The following is a 15599-nucleotide window of genomic DNA, read 5'->3' as shown; positions in this document are numbered from 1 at the left end:
GGAAGTAGCTGAGGTCCAGCTAGCAGGACTGTTGGGCCTGTCACCTCTTGCCCTAGTCCCCAGTGTCAAAGCCTTCTGGTTTGCTGGAGGGGAGCTCTCTACCCTGCTCCAGCCCTTCTCCTAGCCACTCACAAGGAGAGCTAGAAAAAGTGGAATCCAGTATGAGTGCAGATTCCTGCATCCACAGACTCTAACAAGGATAGAGACTAGAAACTGGCTGAGTGGTCCAAACCCCTTGAAACTAGCTTCAAGCCAGTGGGAAGCATCATAGTGAGACTCTAGACGGCTGCACAACTCATCCATGTTTGACAGGAAATGCAGTGGGCCATCTTGGGGCAGGGTTCTCAGTTATTTTTGGCCAAGATGGTTGGTATGCAAAAAGAACTTCCCCTTTTTTTTTTCTTTTGCAGATCAGATCCACAAACGCTGAGCAGTTCCTAGCATTTCGGTTCTAAGATCGACCTTATGAGCACCTCACTGCCTGCCAGGGCTATTAGAGTGTAATTAGATTGCCTGGCTCTGAGCATTAGCTAATCCTACGAAGCTGTGCTTGCTCTGGACCTGGGATGGCTCTGGACATCAGCTGCTTCTTTTTAGTGGTCCTCTTCTCCGCCAGCTGCCAAGCCATCACATCCTCGGATCAGAGGTGCATTGAGGTGAGTCCAAATTATTTACCTCTACCCAGATGACACTTGCTGAAAAACCTGAGATACCATCTACAGATTCATCTGAGCCTTAGCTTTCAGTCACTGCTGTCCTGAAGAGGACAACAGGAAATATCAATAGGTTTTGGTGCAAAGAGCAGAGCCCTTCAGCTGTGACACCTAAAGGAGGAGAGCTGTTTGTCCACCATATCAGGACACAGCCACTCCCCACAGAGCCCTTTGGTTTCTTGGTTGTCTTGGTATAGACTAGTAAAGACAGGCTCATGCCAGGATTCAGAACATTTATAGGGATCATTGTGAATGAGATTGATTTTTCTCCTCCAGTCAGACAAACCCTTCCATCTGTAGGACTAACCCAAGACAGTAAATCTGAGAACCGAGGCAACTCAAACCTTCTGTTTCAAACTGTAAGAATATTTATGAACGCATGGGAAGCCATGGAAAGAATGGAGAGAGAGAATGGCCCCTGTCTTTTGCCATCTTAAAATGACTCAACCTCCCTACCACCGTCCTTGACTCTGGCAAGTGGCCAGTCCATGTGGGCCTGCTTGACAAATGGTGAAGACAGAAAGACTGTGAGCCTTGGTGGCTTGTAGCCGCCCGCGGCCACGTGTCGAACGGGTTTACCTGAAAAGAGGGCAGGGAACAAAAGGAGAACAGAAGGCGAGAAGAGATGAAGTCAAGACAAAGTTCTCTGATCAAGGCTTGATGTTTACCATGGGGCCTGAAAACGAGAAAACAACTGATGAACAGCTGTCTTGGTGAAGCTTCACAGAAAACAGAAAAAGAAAGAGTATCTCACACACTTGATAAATAACAAACGATATTTATACTAGCACTAGTGGTAATTAAATTTTAGAGGCCATGTTTACAGAAAGTGTATAAAGAAATACGGTCTATCTAGCTCCAAATAAGTGTTGACCCGACGCCTATCTTGCCTAAAAGGTGACAACAATTCGAGACCAGAAAATTTCCAGACAGACATTTGCCACAGTCTAAAAGCTGTTTCAGGCTTGATTAGCCACTTTCCTACTTGAAGACTGAAAGGAGAATGTAAGCCAGGGATACTTAGGGGCACAATGAACCTGAGGGGTAGTTAGAAGTCAAGGGTATGAATCAAACCCAAAGCCAGGAATAATGTCTGGAGCAGAAACAAACAGAAGCTTGTTAGCCTTGAATTTGGGTGGACTCAGGATGCTCTCAGACTGAGCAGAGATAGGATACCAGGGAAATTCAGGGCAGGAATGTTGTATTAGTGTCCTCAAGCTTCCAGAAGCAGAGCTTCAGAGTGAGAGAAATTACTCAATAGGAACTTGTTGTTATTTCTGGAGGCTGGAGATCCAGGAGGGAGGTAGCAGCAAGCTTGTTTTCCTCCAAAGACTTTCTCTTTGCCTTTGGATGGCTGTCCTCTTGTGTCTCTCCAGTGTGCCATCCCCACGATTAGCTGTGTCTCAATTTCTCTTATTGAGACATTAGTCATGCTGGTTTAGGACCCACCCAGAGTTCCTCATTTTACTGTAATCATATCTTGAAAGGCCTTCTGTCCAGTTATAGTCACATGAGGCACGGGGTCCTGAGAGTTAGAGCACCAATAGCAGAAGTACATGGTTGGGAGGATGGGACACAATTCAGCCTATAAAAGAAATAAAAGAGGAAAGGGCCTTCATCAGCCCCAGCTCCACTCACTGCATTTAAGTTGGGAGCTCAATGCCATGCACCATGTAGATGTCTTAGGGGGACGAGGATGGGGACATCACCTCCTCAGTGACCAAGGACAAATGCCAGGCACCTGCTAACATCATCCTCAGATGGGGTGATCCTGTCATTCATTCAGAGTTTCACAGAACTAGGCAATATGCAGTGCTCTGCTCTACACTTAGTAGGTTAGCTCGCAAAGCCCTGCGCCTGTGGGAAGTCCGTCTAGCCCTTCTGAGGCCACAAGGAGTCCAGGAAGGGAAGCTTCCAGCAGAACTACTGAACCATTCCAACTGCCCAAGGACAACACCAGTTCCCTTGTGTACATGGCCCCCTGCTTTGGCAGAGGGAAGAGGAATGGGGCAAAAAGAGAGAAGTTGTCTACTCTAGCGATGTGCCTTTCAGGTCCTGGGGGTGAGGCTCAGTGCCCCAGATCCGCTAAACACCCTGTGTTAGAGGGAAGACTTCCCTTTGGGATAGACAGGTGAGAGTGAAGCCCTCTAACCCAGCAGTCCCAGCCTCCTCCCTGTGGCTGCACCCTAACACGGGATTGCTTTTAAATAGCCTTGTAACCTGTTTCACTAACATCCGATCTTTCTCTTTCTCTTCCCTCTTCTTTCATTTTTCTTTCTAAGCAGCTGAATTCCAAGGCTATTTACTGCATGTATGTGACAGAAACATGTTTCTTCGTGTTTCTGACCTCTAGGGCACAGGCAAGTGGGAGAATTCGAGACGGGTTAGGAAAGACTGTGCTTTTGGGTTCCACATGTGGCCCTCTCCTCCATCCAAAGCAGCCTCCTCTGCACACCCTTCTCTTTGCTTCCTTTTCTTCCTCACTTCAAGCATCGTCAGGCACTTGCTGCCTGTCTGTCCCCATGACTCACCATCCTGAGCTCATCTTGCCCACCATAATAAGAAGGTTTTGTTTTGTAAAGATAAAAGCCTTCTTTTCACCTGATTAAACTTTTGTTGAAGCAAGACACACATACAGAAAGTTCACAGGGCCCTGAATATGCAATTAATTGCATTTTCACTAATAAACATACACAGGTACTCCACATACAACTCAAGACACAGTAGGTACTCTACACCCCAGAAGACTTTAAGCCTCCTCCTAGGTATTAGGTCTATCATCAGGGTTGTGTTTATGCCTGTTAAAAAATAAGTTTACACGCTTGGAGTCCAATCATAGAAACTCCAGCTCCCTGGTTGCTTTTGCTTGACATTGAATTGGTGACACTTTCTGATGACATGTGTAACAGTCATTTGTTGAGTCCTACCGTTGAGTGATACTCTTTGGTTGAAGACCCAAACACAATTTATGTACTTCTCTTCTACCAATAAAAAACTGCATTGTTTATAATTTTTCAGAAGTTATGTATGATGTTGGTTTAGGAGTTTCTTGATTATGTCTTTCTTTAGCAAACAAATTTACATTCACTGAGTACCTACATAGATATATTTGTTCATAGGGTGTGTGTGGGGGGGTCTGTATAGTAGATGTTGCTAGCTTTATAAAACATCGCTACTAATTAACATTTGTTGGCAGTGTATGTGACTTTTGATTGCTTCAGAGTCTTGTTAACATTTGATTTTAAATTATACTTTCCCGTCCTAATGGTTGGGAAAGTAGTATTTTATTGGAATTCAGTTTTAATTTCTCTGATGAATTATTACATTGAGTAATGATCACTGTAGTTTACACACCTCCCTCTTCTTGCACTGCTGAGAGTCGAGCCCAGTGTCAGTCTCATGGTAGACAAGGATTGTGCCTCTAATGTACCCCCAGCTCTCTACTACCACCTTTGTGTATGTGAAATGCTTACGTCTTTGCCCGACTTCTCCTTTGTTGCCTTGATTTGTAAGGGCTCTTCCGTATCTGATAGCCCATGTGTTCTTCCTTCCACTCTGAAACTTCTCTTTCAACTTCTCTAATCGTATCTTTTCCCAACTAGAAGTTCTTAATATTATTGTAACTCAATTTAACATTTTTTCCCTTTTATTTTTAATGCATTTCTGGTTTAAGAAATCTTGGCCTACCCCAGGCTATCATGATATTATCCCACAGTTTCTTCTGGAAGATTTAATTGTTTCATATATCGAAGTTTCAGAGCTCAAGGACTGATATATACATTTGTATATATGTGTATCCTGGATAGAAGTCAGGATTAACATTTTAATTATTATTTTTTTTTTTTTTGCTTACAAAAGTTCCAACCTACACACAAATTCTGAGAAAATTATAATAAAACTCATGAACACTCCACAGAGAATCTTCTGTTGTTAAATGCCACATGTTCTCTTTATGTGTGTAACAAAATTACAGCCATAACTAGGCCTTTAGAGACTAGCTTTGCTAGTCTTCCACAATTGCTACTGTTGTGTTATAGCATTTTCAAAGCATCCTGGACTACTTCCAGAGACTGTAAATTTACTTCCCCCACCCCATTTCAAATATGCTCCTCTTGGCCACTCTGTTCACTCAAAACCAGGCTAAGATAAAGTCTTTCAGTTTCTAGGAGTGGAGGAGTGGAGTGGGCTTTGAGAACTCCATGCTCACAGATGCAAAAGCTTTCCAGGAACTTTAGACTGTGGGGTGATATGCTGACTCGGCTTGCTCTGGGCTTGACCGGCCCTTGTCTGCATGCTTCTCACAGCACCCCTGCTTGCAGGGTGAGCTTATCATCCCCAAGCTACAGCTGGGAAAAGAGAGGCCCAGGCATCACAGTGCTGTGAGCTTAGATTTAATGGTAAGCAGGCTAATTCTGTAGGGCAGTGGTTCTCAACCTTCCTAATGCTGCCACCCCTTAATACAGTTCCTCCTGTTGTCATGACCTCTCAAGCATAAAATTGCTATTTCCTAACTGTAAGCTTGCCATTGATACGGATTGTAATGTAAATATCTGCTATCGGAAGAATGAAAGCGTTGTTCAGCACTCCCCCTGCACCCTCCTGGGGGGTGGGGGGGTCACAACCCGCAGCTGCTGGAGAGGCTCAGAAAACGAAGTAAGTTTAACTGGAATATCCTTCACCTGGAGTTTAACTGCATAATCTTAGGGATGTGCCTTCCTGGGAGGTTTTGTTTCATTTGTTGTTTTGTTTTGTTGACAGAGAGTAATCTTTGCTTTGGAATTTAGCTTACCAATCAAATTGCTCCTTTGGATCAAGGTGATTAAAGGGTGGAGGAGGGGCGGTGTTTCCAAAGCCTCATGCCTGCATGTATCACGTGTACTAGACAACCGAAAAGGTGGGAATAAGCATTCCAGAGAAAGTCAAAGGCTTCCAAATTAAAAAACGTCTCAAGGCTTGCAAGGAGAGAAAATGCAGCAGGACAGGAGGGAGTTGACGTACAGCAGAAACAAAATAACGTCCTGATTGAAAAAATGCAAAGGACCGTCTGCACGGAGAGAGGGCTGCAGAACAAAGGCGGCACTCAGGAGCCCTGCTCTGGGTGAAAGAGGCCCAGCCCTGTGCCCAAGCTGACCACAGAGCCTCAGGCGCAAGTCCCAGCGCACCGTGCGCCCTAAACAAATGCTTCTTGAGCGAGAGCAGGGTGTGTGCAGTTGCACGCATCTGAGTGGCTTTGCCGAAGCCCCGATGGCACAGAAATTCACGTTAAGGATGGGCCCTGTCTGCAGTGCAGCCAATCAAGGAGGAAGAGTGCAAAAGTAACTTTGAAAACTGCCTATCTCCAGACACGGGGCTTAGAGAGCTGTGGCATGGGAGATGTCTGCTGGGGAGGAAATCTCAAAGTGCATGATGGTCCTGGGAGTGACTGAACTGTTTGTTGCTTCCCTGCATTCTGTCTATTCATCCTCTGAAGAACAACAGTCCTCTATGACCCCATGCTGTGCTGTTAGAACTCACAAAGCTTTGACAGTGTCGAGAAAGACACAAGGTCACTATTGTGGAGCTTCTACCAAGATGCAGCTTCTCCCTGAACCAAGACCAGGAAACATGTAGATGCACAAGATGTTCAGGCACAATGAGCCTACGTTGTTTTTTCTCATTCACGGATACATACATATACATATATGTATACGTATATCATATACATATACATACGTATATCATATACATATACATCATATACATATATACATACATACATGTGTGTGTATGTGCGTGTACAGTGTCTTAAGAGGCTGAGGAATTGCCTCAGACTACAGAAGTCTGTGGAAATTTGACAACAAATACAAGGAAGGTATGATTCCAGATTGGAGAAACAGAAAATCGAAGGACAGTGTGAAAACAGCTAGAAAAATTACGGATTGTTGGATGACAACTCGAATTGATGTTCAACATTCTGGACTTGATAATGGTACAGTGATTGTATGTCTTTGTTCTTAAGGAGGTATAAACTGGGTATCTGTAACATACAAAGCCTTACATTCCAGAGAAACAAACAAGAGTGATTGTGTGTGTCCCATGCTCACACATCTAGCCTTAAAAAATACAAATCAACTGAAAATGTTTCTGACTCTCATGGCGTGAGAGTCATACAATTTGTGTTGTAAAACTCACACAAACTGTAGGGGGCACACGTGTGTGGAACCTGTTGTGTTGGCGTAAGAGGGCACCTCGGTGGGCCTGGTGAACGTCTGAGCAATCAAGCTGTGTGACAGGCCTAATATGAAAAAGGTTTATTGGTGGTATGAGGCAGAGAAAGGAGGGGGGACAGAGAACAGAAAGAGAGAGGAGAGGGGGTAGAGAAGAGGCCGGCCAGGAACACAATGGGAGGAGGGGCTGGGAGAGGAGAAGAGTAGGGAGAGAGAAGCTAAACAGTCCTTATAGGCCTGGCTCCTGGCTTGTACCTGTCAGTAAGCTGTTAGGTGGGCAGAGCCTAGGGGAACTGCTAATGGAGCCCAAGATGAGGCAGGGTTTCTCTGTGTAGCCCTGGCTGTCCCAGAACTCACTCTGTAGACCAGGCTGGCCTCGAACTCAGAAATCCACCTGCCTCTGCCTCCCAAGTGTTGGGATTAAAGGCCTGCGCCACCACTGCCCAGCTGATCTGAAACTCTTTTTTTTTAATTATTTTTATTTATTATATGTAAGTACACTGTAGCTATCTTCAGACACCCCACAAGAGGGCATCAGATATCATTACAGATAGTTGTGAGCCACCATGTGGTTGCTGGGATTTGAACTCATGACCTCTGGAAGAGCAGTCAGTGCTCTTAACCACTGAGCCATCATCTCACCACTGAGCCATCTCACCAGCCCTGATCTGAAACTCTTAACTAACTCACCTTCCCTCTTGGAAATCAAGGGCAGCTGCGGTCACTGCTATTTCCATCTCCATGGAGATTTGTGGAAGAGGCTTTGGTGAGCTCCTTCTAGGCTCTGTCAGGCCCTCTTCTCTTTTCTCTCCTCTCTTCTCCTCTCCTCTCCTCTCCTCTCCTCTCCTCTCCTCTCCTCTCCTCTCCTCTCCTCTCCTCTCCTCTTCTCGCCCCGCCCCCTTCCCCCTTCCCTCCCCTTTCCCCTTCTATTTCACTGCCTTGCCTTGCCTTCTCCAGCCCCTGGCTCAGCAGAGTTCCTTCAGTCCCTACTTTCTGAATTCTGAATCCCATCAGTGCAGTAAAAAGCTTAGAAAGACCTGGAGAGGCTGACGCAGGAAATAATCTCAGTGTCCTGGGCGTGTATGAGCAGGAGGGGGGAATTGTTAGCCTTAAACCTTTTGCTGTAGGATTAGAATAGAGCTTGGCAGATTGGGGGATTCCCCTTTCTCCACTCGTATGTGATATGCCAATGGGGACCAGAAAAAACAATAGCATCCAAGCGACCAGTTACCATAGTAGCATTGAGCCCAGTCCTCACAGGTTTTCTCAGGGTAAGCCTCATTCATAGGCACCAGGGACAGTTTGGTAACATGCTTTTTCCCATCAGTCAGCTAAATCTAAGTTTTAAATGCAAAGTGTGCATTTCAAGGACATTATGTGGATGGATTTGCGACAGTGCCTAGAGGACTCTGGGTCTATAAAAATGGAGAATAAATTACAAGGAAATATAAATATGGCATTCTCTTCAGTGACACTTATAATAACCTCACAGCACAAAAGGAAACCAGTGATTTCCTGTAGATGCGCATGCTTAGTGGAACTAGGAGAAAGTGCGCCACGGGGCAGGAAATAGAGTTAAGCAAAATCTGAACTAAAGTGAAGCCCACTCAAGAGCCTCGCCCTTCAGAGCACAGGAAGGGGTGTGCACTTCTGTCTCCTGCTAGGGAAATCTGTGTGTAGACAGCAATAGGAAGGCAGCTGAACTACAGGGGGTAGAGCAGCCTCTATGAACCAGTAGAGAGCAGGTCCAGGACCAGGAGCTGAGAAGTTGCATGAGTTCCCATTGGCTGTGATATCTGAGCACTGGTGGTCCCTGTTGCCCGTCTTCCTGTACCTCCAATGGAACTTTTCTTCCCTAGGAGCCCCCTACGTGGTATGCATATCAGCAGACCTTCCCACCTTCTTCCCCTCATCAGACATACATCAGCCCTCTATACTGTAACACTCTCAGATAAACCATGACCATATAGTTTGGTGGCCTTCTGTTGAATATATTCCCAATTCTACTTAGTTCAAGATCTGCATCTTAGATTAGGAATTGAGGAGGCAATCCCTATTAGATTTTAGGATCTTCAACTATGTTGAACATAGGGTAGACCAAAAGCCCCACCGTCTGGTAGTCACAGCCTGCAGATCCAAAAAGGGGAAATGGTGATTTATGTTTTAAGGTTGAAATGCCCAGTATCTAGTTTCCTTTTAACATCCTGTCTAGGAAATTTGTTACAAAATAGTTGCAAGAGCTTCCAAACACTCATCCCTCACCATCCAAGGGCCAGCAGCATTTGGATTCACTTAGGCTGTGAGATATCTGCGAACTGCTGGTCCCTGTTGCTCATCTTTCTGAACCCTGTTCTCTCTTCTCCCCTCCTTTTCTGATTGCTTGGATTGTTTGTTTGTTTGTTTGTTTGTTTGTTTGTTTTGTTGAAACAGGGGCTTTCTCCATCTCAGACATGCTAAAATTCACAGCAATCCTCCTATCTCAGCTTCCCAAGTGCTGGGATTATAGATTGATCTCTGATCTCTCCCGTGTTCTCTCTGTCTTTCTGTCTCTCTCTCCTTACTTTTTTTTTTTTTACTAAAATATGTTAAAACAAATCCCACCGCTGTCATTTAATCTCTAGCTACTTTAACGTGCTTCTCAAAAGACTAAGCCCATCTTTTACATAATTGCATTAGCTAGCCACTGATGTTAAGAAATTCACTCTTCCCCTCCCCTTCTCTTTGGAAAATTTATTACTTCTCAATATCATTAAATCTTGTCTTCTGATGGTTAATAGAATGCCTTTTCCTAACATTTTTCAAAAACATAATCTAAGCAGGGATTAGTCTATTACTATTATTTGCTTTTCTAAGAAATCTTATATATCTTTCTCTTCTAAAATAACTTTTCAACATGTGTGTACATGTGGGTGGAGTCAACTTGCAAGGATAACTTGCACGAGTTGGTTCTTTCTTCTTATCCCGTGAGTTCCAAGGGAGCAAACTCACGTTGGCAGGCTTGGTGGCAAGTGCCCTTATCCACTGAGTCCTATCACTAGCCTCATCTTTATTTCTTAACAAAAGTCCCCCCCTTCCTCCTCCTCTTCTTCCTTTGTCCCCTTCTTTCTCCAGTTAGTATAGAATGTCTCACTCTCTTTATTTTGCTGACTGCTATTTTATGATGTTTTAACTTAAAGCTGGTCTGTTGTTCACTTAGAGACATAAAGCTAGACTAGATTCAAATTTATTCATTCATTTGGTAGCTTGGTTTGGGCACTACTATTTCTACAGGGTTCCTTTAGGGAGAACCACATTTGTTCACCTAGACTCATACTGATAATAGTGTGGCTATTGACAATCTTTTTCTCGTCCAGTAATGAGGATTGAAAACATGCTTTCGTATTATAGAAAGCTCTCTTGTTTTTTGTTTTTTTAATTGTTGTTTGTTTGGGGGGTGTTTGTTGAGACAGGGACTTGCTTTGGAACTCACGTCATCTTTGACTTCACAAACCTCCTGATTCTCTCCATAGTGCTGAGATTAGAGGTATGTCCCCCACACGTTGGCTTACAGCCAATCCTTGGCTACCAAAGTGTAATTTTCCCAACATCATCTAATGCCATCATTCAGAGTTCTCTGATGGACTACAAAACGCCTTTTACTAACTGATTTATTTGAATCATCATCTAAGCAAGACAGAGTGCTTTATTGTTATTCTTTGTGGTTTCTTACTAAAAAAAAAACCTATGATGAATATGATTGTGCATAACCATTTTGTGGTTTTGCAAGTATATTTTTGATAAAGATTACTAGACACGGGATTGCATCTCAAAAGGCAAATCATGCATGAATTTTCTAGAGAGTGAATAAAACTACTAAATCCAGTATTAATTCATATTGCTTCTCCCATCAGAAAGAAGCCAACAAAACATACAACTGTGAAAATTTAGGTCTCAGTGAGATTCCTGGCACTCTACCGAACTCAACAGAATGTTTGGAGTTCAGCTTTAATGTCTTGCCTACGATTCAAAATACGACCTTCAGCAGACTCGTCAATCTCACATTTCTGGATTTAACCAGGTAGGTATTTCAACTCCTTGAGTGCTCTTGACATTTTACTTAAGCAAAACTGTATTGTACATCCCAAGTGTCTAATCCCAAGTGTCTCTGATATCTCCTATAGGGCCATGCATAAGCTGCTTGTGTGTTTTATCCTTTCCTAAGGAACACATTCTGAGTGCTATTTTCTATTGCAAATAAATGCCAGTCAATTAGGAGGAAAGCATTCTGCTTTCCAGCTCTGCCGTAGTAGTGTTGTCTAGAAGTTCTAAAGCAGTGGTTCTCAACCTGTGAGTCAGGACCCATTTTGGGTGGAATGGCCCTTTCACAGGGTTACATGTCAGATATCCTGTATATTTACATTATAATTCATAGCAATAGTTAAATTACAGTTGTGAAGTAGAAACAAAATAATTTTATGGTTGAGGGGTCACCACAACATGAGGAACTGTTAAATAAAGGGTTGTAGCATTAGGAGGGTTGAAAACCACTGGACTAAGAATTATTGATGGCAAAAATAAAAACAAATCTTGATCAAAGCAGATACCATATTACACTGCATGCTAACAGAGTTGGCTGTCACTGAGCAATGATATTTTAGGAGAAACTCATAGATATCTCTAGTAACTTTGTTGTTGTTGTTTGTTTGTTTGTTTGTTTGTTTGAGACAAAGTCTCTTTATGTAGTCCTGACTGTCCTAGAATTCACTATGTCAAGCAAGTTAACCTTGAACTCACAAATATTTGTCTGCTTCTGCCTACCGAGAGCTAGGATTAAAGGCTAGCACCCCTTCCTCTGGCTTCTATTAACTATTTACTTGTTTTATATGAATTGGATAAAGAGTTCCATTATCTGTTCTACAGGGAGAATCATGATTCCAATTGGTGAAATATAGCCAGAAAGTTTTATCTGAATGCTTAAGGACAAATGGGCAGAAATATCCAAAGCAAATGAGGGTGTGCAACTTGCATATGTGGAAAAGAGAAAGAAGCCTGAATCTTCCACAACATCTCTGACCCCTGTAGCAGCTTTCTACATTGGTCCTTCCATTCCCGCAGAGTGGGAAAACACATGCATCTGTAGCAATCTCTCTTGCTTATAAGCACTATTGTGAGATGCTATGGCCAATAACACTACTCACTTGTGGGTAGATAAGGAAACCATCAGTATACATGCATGCAAACAAAAGGGTGTGTGTTCACGTGCACAAGTGTGTAATTAATCCAGTATTTTTAGATATAATAACCTTGAACTCACAAATATTTGTCTGCTTCTGCCTACCGAGAGCAGTGATTTCTTTACTGTTTTCCAGTTCAAGGAGCATTTCCCCACGTAGCATCTGACCCTTTTATGTTTACCTGATACAAAAAGAGAGCAGGACTATAGCCTGGTGGTACATGTGCTAGGTCCTAGATTCAATCTTTACTAACACTGCCCTCCACAAAAAAAAAAAGAAAAAAAAAGAAAAAGAAAAAGAAAGAAAGAAAGAAAAAGAAAGAAAGAAAGAAAGAAAGAAAGAAAGAAAGAAAGAAAGAAAGAAGAGAAAGAGAAAAAAATCAGTAAAGGTTGTATGTTGTCTATGATGTTACCAATATATATTATCTCCTATGCAAATATATAGTTTTTTGTATAGTTTATATTAAATTAAGCAGTAAATCATGGTTTGGGTTTTGACAATCAATCAAATCACTGTTTTTTTCCCTTACCATAAAAGAAAGAAATTTAAAAATCCCTGAGAGTTCACTCCAACAGGGACAAGGAATATAGATTAAATTCTGAATCAGAGTGTTCAGAACTGAGGCTATTCATTAATCCAACAAACTATTCTGTGTGTATGGATAAGGTTCTATTTTACTTTTCAGTAATGTATACTATTTGGCTATTGCACACAATGAATTTGTTAATCCACCACTGTGTTGGTATTTGTTCTTTTGTCCTTGTATAAATGATTACTGAATGTTCTTATCTTCTTTGAGGTGCCAGATTTACTGGATACATGAAGATACTTTCCAAAGCCAACATCGGCTAGACACACTTGTGCTAACTGCAAATCCCCTGATATTTATGGCAGAGACAGCACTTAGTGGGCCTAAGGCACTGAAGCATCTGTTCTTCGTCCAAACAGGGATATCCAGTATTGATTTTATCCCAGTGCACAATCAAAAAACCTTGGAAAGTCTCTATCTTGGAAGCAACCATATTTCCTCCATTAAGCTCCCCAAAGATTTCCCAACAGAGAAGCTGAAGGTCCTGGATTTTCAGAATAATGCTATCCATTACCTGTCTAAAGAAGATCTGAGATCTCTACAGCAAGCCACTAATCTGAGCCTTAACTTAAACGGAAATGACATTACAGGAATAGAGCCAGGGGCTTTCACGTCAACTGTCTTCCAAAGTTTGAACTTTGGGGGGACTCACAGCTTGCTCGTTATCCTCAAGGGTTTGCAGAATTCTACTATCCAGTCTCTTTGGCTGGGGACATTTGAGGACATTGATGACGAAAATATTAGTACCTCTGTGTTTGAGGGTCTCTGCAAAATGTCTGTTGAGAGCATCAACCTACAGAAGCATCACTTCTTCAACATTTCCTCCAACACATTCCACTGTTTTAGTGGCCTCCAGGAACTGGACCTAACGGCTACTCACTTGAGAGAATTGCCGTCTGGGATTGTGGGACTAAGCAAACTTAAGAAATTAGTTCTCAGTGCAAATAAGTTTGAGAATTTGTGCCAAATCAGTGCTTCTAATTTCCCCTCCCTTACTCACCTTTACGTCAAAGGCAACATGAAGAGACTCCAGCTTGGTACTGGCTGTTTAGAAAGCCTAGAAAATCTTCGTGAACTTGATCTAAGCCATGACGACATTGAAACTCCTGATTGTTGCAACCTGCAACTCAGAAACCTGTCTCACTTACAGAGCCTGAACCTGAGCTACAATGAACCACTGGGCCTCAAGACTGAGGCATTCAAAGAATGTCCTCAGCTAGAGCTGCTAGATTTGGCATTTACCCGACTGCAGGTTAAAGATGCACAAAGTCCCTTCCAGAACCTCCATCTTTTGAAGGTGCTAAATCTCTCCCACTGCCTCCTTGACACCAGCAATCAGCATCTCCTCAATGGCCTGCCAGCGCTCCAGCATTTGAACTTACAGGGAAATCACTTTCCAAAAGGGAATATTCAAAAGACCAACCCACTTCAGACACTGGGAAGCCTAGAGATCCTGATTTTATCCTTTTGCGATCTCTCCTCCATTGACCAGCAAGCCTTCACCAGGCTGAAAATGATGAATCACGTAGACCTGAGTCACAACAGGCTGACAGCCAGTAGCCTTGAGGCTCTTAGTCATCTGAAGGGGATCTACCTCAATCTAGCCTCCAACCACATCAGCATCATCCTGCCCAGTCTCCTCCCCATCTTGTCCCAGCAGAGGACCATTAATTTAAGACAAAATCCCCTTGACTGCACTTGCTCAAACATTTACTTTTTGGAATGGTACATAGAAAACCTGCAAAAACTTGAGGACACAGAGGACACTCTTTGCGAAAATCCCCCATGGCTGAGGGGAGTCAGGCTCTCCGATGTCACACTGTCCTGTAGGATGGCAGCTGTGGGCATTTTCTTTCTCATTGTATGCTTGCTCTTGTTTGCTGTCTTGTTGATTTTTGCCGTGAAATACTTTCTCAGGTGGAAATACCAGCACATTTAGCTCAAGGTTTCCAGAGAAGGCAGATAAACGTGTTTAGCAAAATTGTCCCAAGTGAAGAAACTGTCATCCTTGAGTGACCAGACTTTTCTACTAGTTCCTAGGGCTGGGCTGGGGGTTCACTGAGCTTTTCTGTACATATGTCTTACTCATATGAGTCTCCCATGGTGTTGTGGCTGGAGGACCAGACGCGACTGAGACACAGAGCCAATTCCTCCAGTGAGAAGGGACCCACATTCACCGAATACCCAATAGCAACCCCACCCATCTGAGAAAAAAAGAGCATTACACCACAACCATGATCATCTCCCCACCCCACCCCCACCCCTTTCATCTGCCCACCCCAGCCCGCACCCTGGCTCCCACCCCCAGCCCAGCCTCCACCCAACCTGGCTCTGCTGGGGCCAACTGTGACCCTCCACTCTCTCACACACTGACATTTTGCTTGAGGGTGAGCTCTCTGTAATTGAGCCGTTTGGGAAAGTTAGGTTCCAGCAAAATCTAACGCTCACTTTAAATGACAAAAGATAAAAATAAAAACCAAAAAAAAAAAACCCACAATGAATTTAAAAGAAAAGACAAAGTAATAAATTCTGTTCTCAACTAGATTCTATTAGTCACCTCAATTATTTGCTTTCTAAGGTTTTGAGAAGCCCCTAGGGTGCGCCACAGAACAAAACTTGTAAAGCCTGATCCTATCCATCCCTAAAGGTTAAGATTTCAAGCATTTCACAAGGAGGCTCCTCTTCCCTGATCTGGTACCCTGGCTCTTTGGTTGCAGACTTAGAGGTGGGCTAAGGTCCAAACTGCTCTTTTTTATTATCCAGGACTCTGGTCCTTGGATCTCTCTCCCACAGGAACAGAGAGAAGAGTTGTGTCTGGTTCCCAGGCTGGCCTTCCAAAGCCTGTTAATCCCTTTGGAGAATATTGAACACCTTCACA

General features: G+C 43.3%; 1 protein-coding gene across 1 annotated transcript; it reads left to right on the top strand.

The window, feature by feature from the left end:
• Positions 1-432: 432 nt before the first annotated feature.
• Positions 433-15265, top strand: Cd180 (CD180 molecule). Its single transcript, XM_028784409.1, has 3 exons — positions 433-656; positions 10810-10976; positions 12932-15265. Exons 1-3 carry the CDS (start codon positions 567-569, stop codon positions 14658-14660), a joined length of 1986 nt encoding a protein of 661 aa, XP_028640242.1. The 5' UTR covers positions 433-566; the 3' UTR covers positions 14661-15265.
• The last annotated feature ends 334 nt before the right edge of the window (positions 15266-15599 follow it).

The sequence above is a fragment of the Grammomys surdaster genome, unplaced genomic scaffold (assembly GCF_004785775.1).
Source record: "Grammomys surdaster isolate TR1022 unplaced genomic scaffold, NIH_TR_1.0 99, whole genome shotgun sequence".
NCBI classification, from domain to species: Eukaryota; Metazoa; Chordata; class Mammalia; order Rodentia; family Muridae; genus Grammomys; species Grammomys surdaster.
Note: the sequence above shows the minus strand (reverse complement) of the source record. Positions and strands in the feature narration are given on the sequence as shown.